Source organism: Lepidochelys kempii, chromosome 20 (assembly GCF_965140285.1).
Source record: "Lepidochelys kempii isolate rLepKem1 chromosome 20, rLepKem1.hap1, whole genome shotgun sequence".
NCBI lineage: Eukaryota > Metazoa > Chordata > Testudines > Cheloniidae > Lepidochelys > Lepidochelys kempii.
In genome coordinates, this window is record NC_136399.1 from 26,436,125 (window position 1) to 26,450,071 (window position 13,947).

General features: G+C 66.6%; 1 protein-coding gene across 11 annotated transcripts in view; it reads right to left on the minus strand.

The window, feature by feature from the left end:
* Positions 1-1,133: 1,133 nt before the first annotated feature.
* PDE4A (phosphodiesterase 4A) overlaps positions 1,134-13,947 on the minus strand; it is a 168,323-nt gene continuing 155,509 nt past the window's right edge. For 10 of the 11 annotated variants that reach the window (XM_073318230.2, XM_073318231.2, XM_073318224.2 and 7 more), the window contains 9 exons: positions 10,931-11,024; positions 8,090-8,268; positions 7,790-7,888; positions 7,243-7,407; positions 6,481-6,580; positions 5,317-5,471; positions 4,867-4,989; positions 4,399-4,581; positions 1,134-4,062 (listed from right to left, as the gene is read on the minus strand). In XM_073318230.2, coding sequence (XP_073174331.1) covers positions 3,691-4,062; positions 4,399-4,581; positions 4,867-4,989; positions 5,317-5,471; positions 6,481-6,580; positions 7,243-7,407; positions 7,790-7,888; positions 8,090-8,268; positions 10,931-11,024 — 1,470 coding nt within the window. In that variant the 3' untranslated portion in view covers positions 1,134-3,690. The remainder of the gene's footprint in view (positions 4,063-4,398; positions 4,582-4,866; positions 4,990-5,316; positions 5,472-6,480; positions 6,581-7,242; positions 7,408-7,789; positions 7,889-8,089; positions 8,269-10,930; positions 11,025-13,947) is intronic. The other variant, XM_073318226.2, reaches the window with a different exon arrangement.

Sequence of the window (13,947 nt, forward strand, 5' to 3'; positions counted from 1 at the left end):
ACGCGGCCCAGCGCGGGGGCAGGCCCCATGGGAGAGCCACGTGGCCAGGCCCTGCAAGGGGCGGGGCGGGGTCAACACGGGACCACGTGGCTCGCACGGGGCGGCTGCGACTTGGGGGGTCGGGGGGCCCCCCCCAAGCCAGGATCCCCCCGAGGGCTGGTGTGAGGCCCAGTGAGAGCTGTAACCCCCCCGCCCCAGCCTGGGCCTTGGCCCCTGGGGGGCAGAGTTCTGGGGACCCTCGAAGGGACGTGGCCCCCCAGCCGCCCGTGTGGGCACCGGCGACAGCTGCCCCCCAACCTCCCCGTCCCGGAGCTGCCCCCCGAACCCCTGGCTGGGGCCTGGCGGCTCGTGCGGCCGGGCCTGGGGGGGCACAGCCGGGCTGGTCACGGGGATCTGGGGCACCGGCCCCGTTGGCGACGCGCCGGGCTCTGTCGAGGCCCTCGCGGCTCCTGTCCCTGAAACCCCGGCTCCGGCTGCCCCGCGGGCCCGGGAGGGTTTGGGGCGTCCAGGAACGAGGCCGGCGTGGGCCTCGGGGCTGAGAAGCGTCCGGCTCTGGCCCCAGGGCCCGGAAAGGCTCCAAAAGCCGGCGGCTGATAAGAAGCCCCCCCACAGCCGTTTTACAGAAACTCCCGATTCAATCTCTCGCGTTTGGTGAGCCTGACGCAGGAGTTTTGAACAGTTGGGGTTGGCCATACGGCAAGGCAGACCGGGGGGGGAAGGGTCTGCAGGCCCCCCTCCCACAGAACTGCCCCTACACCTCCCCCAGGCCTGAGCCGGGAGCCCGCAGCCCCCAGGGCGGGGAATGGGGCCACCAGCAGCTAGCCAAGCCGCCGGCTTTGTAACTCCCCAGCCCGTGCCAGGTTTGTGTGGCAGGGTGGGTGCTGCACAGAACCTGGGGGGGGTGCGGGGTTGGGGACTTTGTAAGAAAAGTGACCCCACCCCCCCATGGATGCACAGGCTGGCCTGGAGACCAACCCCCCCGAGCTGCCCATGGCGCACCCCCCCCTTCACGTACCCAGGTGCACACCCTACCCCAGCCACCTCCCCCTCAGGCAGACGCTCAGCGGTACCCCACCCCCAGACGTGCCCAGACACCCCAACCCCCGTGGGGAAGCCAGAGGCCAGAGGCAAGGTCCCTTCCTCCTGGTTTTATTGTGAGCTCCGCAGCTCCGAGAGGGAGACCGCAAGGAGAAGGGGAAGGAGGAGCTGTTACACCAGATACAGACGCGGGGGGAGAGGGAGCTCAGATCCTGGGGAGGGGGCTCAGCCCCCCCCCCGGCCCACGCTGGGGGACGGGCTGTCTTGTTTGAGTGGGGGGTCATTTACAGCTGCTATTCACAGTATGTACAGAACAAAACCGACCCGACCGACGCACCGAACCAAACCGCGTACAAAAATAAAGGCTCTACGGGGCGGGCGCCACCCGACCCCCGCTCCGGCCACACCCCGGCTGGCGGAAAATCAAAATCCATCGCTACAGTACAGTGTTCAGACATGGCACCGCTCCCCCCAGTCGGCCACGGGCCCCACCCGGGCACTAGCTGGGGCCGCCCGCATGGCTTGCGCCTGCCCCGGGCCCACGCCCAGGGGCACATCGCTTGGGTGGGCCCTGCCCCTGTTCCTCATCCCCCCAGCCCCACTCTTGTCCCAGGCACCCTCACAGGGCAGCCTCCGGCCTGAGGACCCCGAGGTGCTGGCCCCAGGGGACGAGCCCCAGGAGACGCTGCACCCAAGGGCTTTTGTTCGAAAGCTCATGGTAGGGGCACCAGCCCCAGCCTGCTCCCATTCCCCTGCCCTCTCGCCCCCGGAGGACATTTGCCATGCGACTGCCCCCTCCCAACTCAATGGAGAGAAACTCTGATTTCCTGCGGGGCGGGGGGGGGGATCACCCTGACGTAACCCCAGAGATCAGCCCCGCAGAACGAGGCCCGCGTGTCTTGCAGACAGAACCGGGCAGGTGCAGACGTGGCTAGTGGGACCAGGGGGGGGAGCTGCTCTCCCCCCATTTAGCACAGGGACACCCTGAGGAAATGGTTCTAAAGCCCCAGCTCCACCTGCCCCCACCAGATGCTGGACATTTGGGGCGGGGGGGGAGCCAGGGAAGGCAGAAGCCAGGGGGCCCAGTTCCCATTTGCCGGGGGTGGTGTCCCGCGTCTGCACTAGCCCAGTTGGCTCCTGCTGAGGCCTGGTTGGTGCAGAGCCCCAGAGAGCCAGGCTGCAGCGCTGCCCGCCAGGGTCTACGAGGCCATGGCCAGAGGGGGGCGCTTGTTCCGCTCTCCCCCCACACCGTCGGCCCCGTGTTCCCACCAGCGCAGGGAGAGGTCCGGGGGCTTCGGAGCTTGAGGGGGTCAGTTAAAGCCCTCGGGAGCCGGGCGCTCTGGCTTCCCGCTGGCCCCGGATCCTCTCGCAGGGCCAGAGTCCCGAGGGTGCACAGGGGTCGGGTGCCTAAGGGCACCAAGCAGGAGCCCCAAAGGACAGTCCGGAGCCCAGCACCCACTGAATCCGGCTTTGGCACCTTCGACTATCCCCGGGGCGCCTCCCTGCAGCGGTGGTACCCGTAGCCCGTCAGCTGCCAGCTGGGGGGGTGGGGGGGGTTGGCAAGTCAACTCAAAGGGAAGCGAAGCTGCTTCCCAGCTGCTCAGGGGGTGGGGGGGCAGGGGAGCAGGTGGCTGATACATTCAGTCCATGCGGCCGGAGCGCCGTATTTGTGCAAATGGATGAAGAGAGGAAGACTTGGCTGGCTGGGCACTCGAGAGCTTCGAGGGCGGGGGTTGGAGCTTCGCCGTTTAGTTCCCCCTTTTCAAAGTTAACCCCCCTCTCATCCTCCTGGGAAAGGGGGGGCTATGGCCTCAGTGGGGGAGGGGAAAGAGGGGGACGAAATGAACCCCCGAGCAATGGGAGAAAAAAATCTGATTACAGAAAAATAAAACAACTTTTCTCCCCTCCCCTCCCCAACTTTCCAAAAATAATAATTAATTTACAATAAATTACCAGGTGCGTTAAAAATAACCCAGACCCCACAACCATCCCCTCCCTTCGTAGTAATAAATTAAAATAATAATAGCCACCCTTGTGCGGCCTGGAGCAGCCCGCAGCGTTGGCACAAAGACCCCGGCCAGAACTAGCCTGGCAGAGGGGTCACAGCTAGGACAGTGTGCAGGGCTGGGGGGGGCCGCAGAGTCAGCTGCCCCCCCGTGCGCCGATTCTGCTCTGTGTTCATTCCTGATTGTTTAAAAAAATATATCTCTGAAGGCCGCGGGGTGAGGGGGACCCAAATGGAAAGCGAAAAGCACCCGCTGCCCCGGCCCCCCCGGCTGCTCCAAATCAAAAATCATCCGAACGAATCCGTAAAAAAACCAGCAAACCCCGAAGACGAGAAATGGAAGAGTCCAGAGGGCTTGGAGCTCCGCTGTGGCGGGGCCATGCCCGGGGGCCGACCCACCTCTACAGTAGCTGTGTGTGTTCCCTTTTTTTGTGGTTTGGTTTTTTAGAAGTTTTTCTTTTTTTTTCCTTTTTCTTTTTTTTGTTGTTGTAAAAAATACAATAAAAATCCTCCCAACTAAAACCAAAATTAAATTAAATGGAGTTTTTTTGTTGGTTCCCCCCCCCCCCAAAAGAGTCCATGGCGGGGGGTGCAGGTGTGTGGCTTTCGTTTCGTTTTCCGCCGGGCGGCTGAGCTGAAGCCCAGAGTCACGGTGCCCCCGGGGCTGTGTCGTGTGTCAGTCCGTTCTGCCCGCCCCGCTCCTCCGGGGACAGGCAGGGGGGCTCCTCCTCCGCAGTGGAGAAGCTGTTGTCCTCGTGGTCCGGGCTGCTCCGGTCCGGGTCCGACTGATCCGACTCCTCGCCCTCCTCCTCCAGCGTCAGTTCGAACTGGAATTTCTCCAGGCAGGCCTCCTCGTCCTTGTCCTGGTCGTCGGGGGGCGGGGAGGGGCTCTGCGGGATCATGCTGTGGTACCAGTCCCGGTTGTCCTCCAGGGTGTCGAGGATTTCCTGGGCGTCGGGGTGCACCAGGTCCGCCCACGTCTCCCACAGCGGGTGAACGATGTAGTCGATGAAGCCCACCTGAAAGGCAGACCCAGGGAGGTGAGAATCAGAGCAGCTGGGATCTGGGCAGCGCCCGGCACAACGGGGCCTGAATCTCAGCCAGGGCCCTGGTCCCAGCTGGGGTCTGGATAGCACCTGGCCCGACAGGGCCCTGATCTTGGCTGGGGTCTGGGCAGCGCCCAGCGCGACGGGGCCCTGATCTCATGTGGGGTCTGGGCAGGTGCATTCAGGGGCTGGGCGCTGGGACCCCCGGCACGCTGCGCCATTGCAGAGCCCTGCCCCGCCGCCGGCAGCTAGACGGGCCCGCGGGGCCCTCCCGACAGCCCCTTGCCCCGCACTCAGCTCTCCCCGCACCTGGGACTTCTCCACGGAGGCCGTGTGCTTGTCGCACATGGGGCTGATCTCCATGCCCCGCTCCCGCTCCTTGTCGCCCTGCCGGAAGAACTCCTCCATGATGCGGTCGGTCCACTGGCGGTACAGCTCCAGCGGCTTGGTGGGGTTGCTGAGGTCGGCGCAGTGAACCATGTTACGCAGGACCTGGGATGGGGAGAACGAACACCATGGGGACTGGGCCAGCCCCCCAAGCGCTGCCCCCCCACGCTCTGGGCACACCCCACCCCTAGTGCAGCGAGCCCAGCCAGCCCCCCGTGCCCTGCCCCCCCCAGGGGAACCGTCGCCCCTGGTGCAACGAGCCTGGACAGCCCCCCAGCTAACCCGGGTCAGGATGGATGGCTCATTCACCTGGCTGATCTGGGGGCCTCCATCTCCCTCCCCCAAACCCAGTGTCCCATGGGCTGGGGGCCCTCCCCACCCACCACCCACCTGCATCCGGTCCGTGTAGTTGTCAAGCAGCAGCACCCCGGAGCTCGTCACTTTCTTGGTCTCCACCATGGTCTTGAGGTCGGCCAAGAGGGTCATGTGCTTGGACATGTCGGTGGCCAGGACCTGGGGAGGCCGGGGGGGGGGGAAAAGACTGTCACGGGAGGGAGGGGAGGAGCCGCCCAGAACCCAGGAGTCCTAGCGCAGCGCCCCTTGCTCCAGCCCCCTTGGCCTGGCCGGCAGTCCAGGAGTCCTGATTGCCAGCTCCCTCCCGGAGTCTGCGACAGCCCAGACCCTGCCCCGGCACGACCCTCCTTCCTCCCTCCTGCCCACTGGCAGGGCTGGGAAAAGGGCACAGGACACCCCCTGGCCCCCGCCACCAGGTGTGGGGATCGGCTCCCGGGGGGCTGGCCAGGGACGGGCGGCAGGGGCTGGGCCGCGGCCCCAGCTCACCATGTCGATGACCATCTTGCGCAGCGTCTGGCGTTGACGCTTGCCGAGGCTCTGGAAAATGTCGCAGTTCTCCTCCTGCAGCAGCTTGAAGCCCACGGCCAGGTGGTGGTTCTCCAGGACCGACTCGTCGTTGTACATCAGGGCCAGCTCCGAGTCTGTGGGGCGAGGTGGGTTAGGGGGCGCCGGCTCCCGCCTCCCTTGCTCCGTGGCGTGTGCTCCCGGGAAGGGGGGTCGCTGCATGGCAGGGAGCAGCGTGCACAGGCCAGGCCCGCCAAGGACCCAGCCAGCTGCACGGGGGGGGACAGAGCAGCTCTGACAGCAAAGGCGCTCTCGGCAGGGCACGGGGTTTGTGCACACGTGTCGGAATGCACACGGGTGTGCCTGTATCCCAGTGCACAGCTGTGCGCACAGGAGGGCTGGCGTGTGCGTCCCGGTGCAGGGCGTGTGTCCATGTCCCGGTGCCGGGCGTGTGTGCAGGAGGGCTGGCGTGTGCGTCCCGGTGCAGGGCGTGTGTGCAGGAGGGCTGGCGTGTGCGTAGAGGTGTGTGTCCATGTCCTGGTGCAGGGCGTGTGTGCAGGAGGGCTGGCGTGTGCGTCCCGGTGCCGGGCGTGTGTGCAGGAGGGTTGGCGTGTGCGTCCTGGTGCCGGGCGTGTGTGCAGGAGGGCTGGCGTGTGCGTCCCGGTGCCGGGCGTGTGCGCAGGAGGGCTGGCGTGTGCGTCCCGGTGCCGGGCGTGTGCGCAGGAGGGCTGGCGTGTGCGTCCCGGTGCCGGGCGTGTGCGCAGGAGGGCTGGCGTGTGCGTCCCGGTGCAGGGCGTGTGCGCAGGAGGGCTGGCGTGTGTGTCCCGGTGCAGGGCGTGTGCGCAGGAGGGCTGGCGTGTGTGTCCCGGTGCCGGGCGTGTGCGCAGGAGGGCTGGCGTGTGTGTCCCGGTGCCGGGCATGTGCGCAGGAGGGCTGGCGTGTGCGTAGAGGTGTGTGTCCATGTCCCGGTGCCGGGCGTGTGTGCAGGAGGGCTGGCCTGTGTGTCCCGGTGCCGGGCGTGTGTGCCGGAACTGGAGAGATTAGGAAACACACACGTATGCCCCCCCAAGGCTGCTGCGGGTCTCTGGGAAGCGCGCTGGGACCCCCAGGATCTCGCCCCCGGGTGCGGGATCGTGGGGCACTCACTGGTGTTGATCAGGAACTGGTTGGAGACGCCCGGGTGATCCACGTCATGGATGGCGGCTGCGAACAGAGCGGCCAGGATCTCCAGGTCGGTGAAGACAGCCTGCCAAGGGCACATGCAGGGGGCTGAGGCCGGGGCCGACTGGTTAGCAAACGAGGGCAGGGACTGGGACTGTCCCGGCGCGACAGGCGGGGCCCTGCTCCACACGTAGGCACGTCATAGTGCTAGGGACCCAGGAGTCCTGGCTGCCCCCCTGGGACCAGTCCCTCAGGCCCGTGCCCAGCCAAGCCATCAGCACAGCCAGGAGTCGCTCTGGCTTGGCTCTTAGGGGAAGCTGCAGAGACTGTGCTGGAATTGCCAAGGGGGGCTTAGACCGAGGACCCATCACCCTGGTATCCTGCCTCAGAGTGGGCCCGATGCCAGCTGCTGCCAAGGAGGCTGTGAACCCCGCAGAAGGCAGCGATGGCAGAGATGGGCCCAGGGCGGGCAGACAGACAGACGGCTGGGGGTGGACGGACAGACGGCTTTCCAGCCCACCCAAATGCGTTTCAGTCCCGTTTCCGTCCCTATTCTGGCCACTCCCCCCCGACAGCCGGCCGGACTGGGCCGTGTCCCGGACGCCGTGCGTTACCCGCCTGCTGTTACAGGGGGTCGAGAGCTGGCCCCGGGGCACCCCACTCTGCTGCCCGCCGGCACCAGGCCCAGCTGGCTGAGAGAGCCCCCGGCGGTGGTTCTGTCCCGGGCACGCTCAGCCCCCCACTCACGTCCAGGGCGGGCGTGGCCAGCAGGATGTGCGTGGACTGCACCACGTCGGCCGCATGCAGGCTGTTGTGGTAGGCCACGTCGGCATGGTAGTGCTCCTCCAGGGTCAGCACGTACGTCAGCAGCGTCTCCGCTGGGATCTTGAAGGTTTTCAGCAGCTCTCTCTCCTGCAGGGGGCGAGGGGGGCGTTCGCGGCCAGGCAGAGTCACGCCAGAGGGGCCACCGCCAGGCACGCCTGTGGGCTGAGCTCACCCCCCCAGTTCCAGCCCCTGCCAAAGCCCTTGGCAAAAGCCCCCGGGGGAATCGCCCCCATCCCACAGAGCTGGGAAGGGACTCCTGGTACCCAGCCCCCTGCCCCCCGTTCTAACCCCACTAGACCCCACTCCCCTCCCAGAGCCAGGAACAGAACCCAGGAGTCCTGGCTCCCCGGCCAGCGCCGAGGATCCCGGGTCAGGTGGGCATGAGGGATTCCGCGTGCTGCACGGAGGGGCGGGCGCCGGCGGCCCCCATGAGCAGACCCCACCCACCGCGCCAGGCACGGGGCCCTACCTGGAATATCGTGTACATGATGCAGCTGAGCGAGCAGCTGTTGGAATATTCAGAGACGTGGAAAATGTTCAGGCCCCACTTGTTGAGATTCTCCAGCTCCTGGAAGGCAGGACAGGGGGTGGTGAGAAAGGGGGCGGGGGGGAGGACAGGGGCCCCGCAGAGAGGCCTGGTAGAGCACGTCTGCAGGAGTCCAGAGGTGGTGGTGCCCAGCTGGTCCCACGGCCCCCACATAGCCCTGCTGGTGCCCCTCACTCCCGACACGCAGCCCCCTGCTAGCCCAGCCCAGCCCTGCCCCCCCACCTTGCTCAGCAGCTCCTCCTGGTCGGTTTTGACCCCGAAGCGGGGGATGCTGGAGTTGGTCAGGCTGGAGGTAGGCATGAGTTTCTTCACCCCGCTGATCTGGCACATGGGCTGCTGCTTCTTCTTCTTCTCCCGCTCCTTCTGCGTGGGGGACGGGATCTCCACCTCGTTCTGCTTGTCTGGGGGGTGGGGGGAAAGCGGTCGGTCAGAGGGGGAGGGGCTGTCCCACTGGGGCACCGAGGGGGGGGAGAGACCCTGACGTGGACGTGCAAGAGGCTGCACGAGCAAGAGTGAGCATGCAGCAGTCAGTGTGAGCGCACGGCTCCGAGTGTGACTGTGCGTAGGCAAGAGACGGGGCCAATGTGCACGGGGGGAGACGCGTGCAAACCACCCCTCCCCCAGCCGCCCTCAGGGGTGTGTCCCCTCCCGACAGTCCTGTCCCAGGGAGGCCTGGTGCCCACGCTTGCGCCGGGGGGGGGGGCGGAATGGGAGCAGAGGAGACCCGGGTCGGGCTGGGCCCAGCAGCGAGACAGGCGCCCCCCCTCAGTGGTGGCAGTGCGGGGGGCGGGGGGGAGCTCACTCCTTCCTTGGGGATGGTGCGGGGGGCAGGAAACGGGGGGCTGCGGGGACCAGGGTGCAACCCGCCCCCCCCAGCACCTGCAGAGAAGAGGGCGGAACGAGGCATCATGGCAGCGTAGAGGGTGGGGGGGCCCCCCAAGACATGGGCTCCTGGAGGGGACTCAGGCAATGGGGGGGGGGCCGAGGGAGAGGGCAGCTTTGTGACATCACAGGGCACCCAGCCAATCCGTACGCAGAGGACTCCACATGATGCATGTGGCAACAGTGACCCAGAGCGGCTCTCATCACTAGACCCCGCTCCCCTCCCAAAGCCAGGGACAGAACCCAGGAGTCCTGGCTCCCAGCCCCCCTGCTCTCATCACTAGACCCCGCTCCCCTCCCAAAGCCAGGGACAGAACCCAGGAGTCCTGGCTCCCAGCCCCCCTGCTCTCATCACTAGACCCCGCTCCCCTCCCAAAGCCAGGGACAGAACCCAGGAGTCCTGGCTCCCAGCCCCCCTGCTCTCATCACTGGGCCCCGCTCCCCTCCCAAAGCCAGGGACAGAACCCAGGAGTCCTGGCTCCCAGCCCCCCTGCTCTCATCACTAGACCCCGCTCCCCTCCCAAAGCCAGGGACAGAACCCAGGAGTCCTGGCTCCCAGCCCCCCTGCTCTCATCACTAGACCCCGCTCCCCTCCCAAAGCCAGGGACAGAACCCAGGAGTCCTGGCTCCCAGCCCCCCTGCTCTCATCACTGGGCCCTGTTCCCCTCCCAGAGCCAGGAAGAGAACCCAGGAGTCCTGGCTCCCAGCCCCCCTGCTCTCATCACTAGACCCCGCTCCCCTCCCAAAGCCAGGGACAGAACCCAGGAGTCCAGGCTCCCAGCCCCCCCCGCTCTCATCACTGGGCCCTGCTCCCCTCCCAGAGCCAGGGAGAGAACCCAGGAGTCCTGGCTCCCAGCCCCCCTGCTCTCATCACTAGACCCCGCTCCCCTCCCAAAGCCAGGGAGAGAACCCAGGAGTCCTGGCTCCCCAACACCCACCCCCCTGCTCTTACCACTAGACCCCACTCCCCTCCCAGAGCCAGGGAGAGAACCCAGGAGTCCTGGCTCCCAGCCCCCCTGCTCTTATCACTAGACCCTGCTCCCCTCCCAGAGCCAGGGAGGGAACCCAGGAGTCCTGGCTCCCCAACACCCCCCACTGCTCTAACCACTAGACCCCCTCCCAGAGCTGGGGACAGAACCCAGGAGTCCAGGATCCCAGCCCCCTGTTCTAACCACTAGACCACCCTCTCCTCCCCTTCCCAGAGCCAGGAGAGAACCCAGGAGTCCTGGATCCCAGCCCCGTGCTTGCGCCCAGCACTGGGACACAACACAAACTGCTTTCCTTTCTTGCTTCACTTAACTCCCTCGTAGCCATGTCACTGATGCCCCCCATTCCTGAACAGCCCCTACCCCCCAGGCGTGAGTCCCCTTGGAGGGGAAAGGAGCTCCCCCGATCTGAACTGCCCCCTGAGCCTGGCCCGGGCAGGGTTAATAGCCCCGGGCTGCAGCGGTGCCCAGGGCAGCAGGGGTGAGGCCTGGCCCTGGCCAGAGCCAGCACAGACCTCCCATTGACGGGCCCTTTGCATCAACATTTGCTTAAGGCCGGAAGTTTGTGTCCTTTGACGTCAATGGGGCTCCGGGGACCAGTCTTCCTCCGGGGGAAGCTGCTCCGGACGCAGCCAGAGAATGGCCTTCCTGGCGCGGGGTGGCAGCGTGTGGGGGGGGGGCAGAGGGGTGTGAGCGTGTTGGTGAGGCTGGGCTGGGCGGGGCTAGGCGGGCCTGTGTCTGCACAGCATCTCCAACCCCAGGAAGTGACTCACCCAGAGTCACACAGGGAGCTGGGGCAGGGAAAGAACCCCGGAGTCCTGGCTCCCAGCCCCCCCTGCTCTAACCACTAGCCCCCACTCCCCTCCCAGGGCTGGGATAGAACCCCGGAGTCCTGGCTCCCAGCCCCCCTGCTCTAACCACTAGCCCCCACTCCCCTCCCAGGGCTGGGACCAAACCCCGGAGTCCTGGCTCCCAGCCCCCCTGCTCTAACCACTAGCCCCCACTCCCCTCCCAGGGCTGGGATAGAACCCCGGAGTCCTGGCTCCCAGCCCCCCTGCTCTAACCATTGGACCCCCCTGTGGCACACACGGACAGGCAGCTCCATCCCTGGGGCACCTCTCACCACTCTCCAGGTCTGACCCAAAGACTCGGAGTCAGGCCCCAGCAGGGACCCCCGGCCCAGCTTGGTGCTCACCGAGGAACGTGTTGGAAATGTACTCGGAGACCTGGTTTCCGGAGCGGCTCATCTCAGACAGGTGGGTGAGCTCACGGGTCAGCATCCTCTTGAACTGCCAACGAGAAGGAGAAAGGGGCTCAGTAGGGCTGCCTGGGAGCAAGTGTGCATGGGTGTGCAGGTCACCGTGCAAGCTGAGCTGCCCACTTCCTCGCACGCGCGTGTGTGCACGCTCCACCATGCAAGCCAGGGGGCAAGCCAGCTCGCACGCTTTCCGCACAAGCTGGCAGGCCCGCCTTGCTGCATGGGCGAGACTCACAGGTGTGCCCGCTTCCCCACGGAAGCGAGTGTGAACTTCACTGTGTCCACGTGTACACCAGGATGCCTTGCTGTGCCTGTACGCTGGCCTGTTGCACGTGTGGGAGCCCAGTGCCGGCGTTTGCACACCTGCCCCACTATGCTCGTGAGCCGCTGCTGTGCGAGCACGTGGGCTGCGCTGTGCAATGGCCTCGCCCGTGAGCTCCAGCCACCAGCGCAGACACCCGCGTGGAACTGCAGGTCTAAGGGGCACACGGGTCAGTCCCCAGAGCCCCCCACGATCGGCGCCCCGAGGCCCCAGCCCCGCCTTCCTCCTGGCTACTCTACACAGACAACTGCCCAACTTCCCAGCATGGGGGAGAGGCCAGAGCCCGCCCTGCCCCCGTCTCTTAGCCCCCCACTCAGAGAACAATCTTATTGTTTGAATAAACTCAGGGGATTTTTTGATCTAGGTTTGAATTTGCGGCACAGGGCAGAACTTCCGGGCCCAGCTCTGCCGGTGCCCCTGACCCCCGACCCGCAGCCCCCTGCTAGCCCAGACCTGCCCCCCAGCTCCACCAGTGCCCCTCACTCCTGACCCGCAGCCCCCTGCTAGCCCAGACCTGCCCCCCAGCTCCACCAGTGCCCCTCACTCCCGACCCGCAGCCCCCTGCTAGCCCAGACCTGCCCCCCCAGCTCCGCCAGTGCCCCTCAGTCCTGACCCACAGCCCCCTGCTAGCCCAGACCTGCCCCACCAGCGCCCCTCACTCCTGACCTACAGCCCCTGCTACCCCAGCCCTGGGGTCCCCCCAGTCCTGCTGATGTCCCTCAACCCTGACCAGCCGGACTCTGCTCGAGGTGTTAATTCACCCCCCTGCTGATCCCCTCCCGGGCCAAGACCCCCTCTAGAGAGGCAGGTCTTACCTGGACGGGCAGAAGGTGTTTAAGGTCTGGCATGGTGGCCAGCTCCAGTGCTCCCTCCTCCAGCCCTTTGCCCCAGCCCGCAGGACGCTGCCAGGGGCTGGGGACTCCAGCCCAGCCGCTCCGGACACCCCGACCCAAGCGGAGAGCAGCCAGGGATGGCAGCCCTGGCCCGGCATCAGCCACGAGCCGGCTGCTCGGGGCACTGGGAAGCAGCCGCTGGCTCAGGGTTTCCGGGCAGAGTGAGTCCAAGGGAGGGTGGGTCACACTCCTGGCACAGAGCCCTCCCCGGAGAGGCTGTGGCTCAGGACAGGAGCCCCACGGCTGGAACCGGCCAACTAGGAACCAGCAATGCATCCCTCCCTCCAGGGAGCTCCCCTGAGATCAACAGGAGACAGGGATAGAACACAGGAGTCCTGGCCAGTCCCCCTGCCCCCGCCTTGGGCCGCTCTAACCACTAGACCCCACTCTCCTCCCAGAGCCGCGGACAGAACCCAGGAGTCCTGAGGGGCTGACGCTGGCGTTAGGCTCAGAATCAAGCAGGTGGGTCGGGGGCTGGGGGCTGCTTCTGCAGTTTGTCGCCCGCCCCCACTTTAAAGCCCTCTTTGTCCTTCAGCGGCTCTGGGCAGCTGCTCCTGCCTGGAGCTGGCCAGCGGCTGGGGACTCATCCCGGAGCCGGCTGCACTCACAGCCAGAGGCCTCTTCTTGCGGGGGTCTCCCTGGCTTTCCCTGCCCCTGGCCCACCTCTGCCTGCCCCCCAGGCCAGGCAATGGGGGCAGGGGGCCCAGCTGGGGCAGGGCCTGGACAGGGGGAGAGGGGGATCTGCAGGGCCCTCCTCAGGTCCCAGTGGGAAGGGTTGGGGGGCAGCTCTCCCTGCAGTACTGCCTATGGGCTCCCCCAGGCAGGGGGAGGGGTCACTGCACTGCTCCCCACAGTGCAGAACCCGCAGGCCCCATGGGGAGCTGGGGGGAGACAGGAGACACAAAGAGGCCAGCAATGGCAGGACACGCCCCCATCACACAGCACGGCGGGGGGGGTCCCCATTCCTGAGGCACAGAGTGGGGAAGTGACTTGCCTGAGGTTACACAGGGAGTCTGGGGCAGAGCCGCAGAGAGAACCCAGGAGTCCTGGCTCCCAGCCCCCCTGCACTAAGCCCACGCCACAGGGTGAGCCGGGGGGCAGCGTGCTCCTTACCCCTGCCTGGGGGAGGCCCCCGGCCAGGACACAGGGTCTGGGGGTCACAGGGAGTCTCCCTCGTCTGGGTCTCCCCAAAGTGGGGTCCCAAAGGCCCCTCCCCAGCTTGGGGACACCCCCAAACTCTGCCCCCCCCTGCTCAGGCCACGTGCCCAGGGCATGGTTCATACCCAGCTCCCCTCCCCCATCGCCTCCTCCCCCTGCCCCCCTTCACGTCACACAGAAAAAACCCACAAAGGCAGAAATAAAAGCGGGGCAGTGGGACGTGCGAGCCCCCCCAGCCAATCAGGGCGCCGCAGCCCAGTCTCCATAGCGACAGGAGTCTCCTTAGCAACTGCCCCATCGCCAGCCTGGACACAGACGCTGGGTCTCCCAAGGGGGGGGGTGTTAACCCCTTCCATCCCAGCCCCCGTCCCGGTGCCCCCGCTAGCCCAGCCCTGGGCTCCCCCGAAGGGTGCTAGGTGATTGGGTGCAGGGGGAGACAGGATGAGGGGGGGTGTTAAGCAGCTGGGGACATCGGCTCCAATCCCCGCCCCCCGCTCAGCAACCCACACGTGAGACGAGTTTGTCGGGTCTCAGCACACCGGCCTCCCCCTCCCAACAGGCCCCACTGCTCTCCTGGAGTG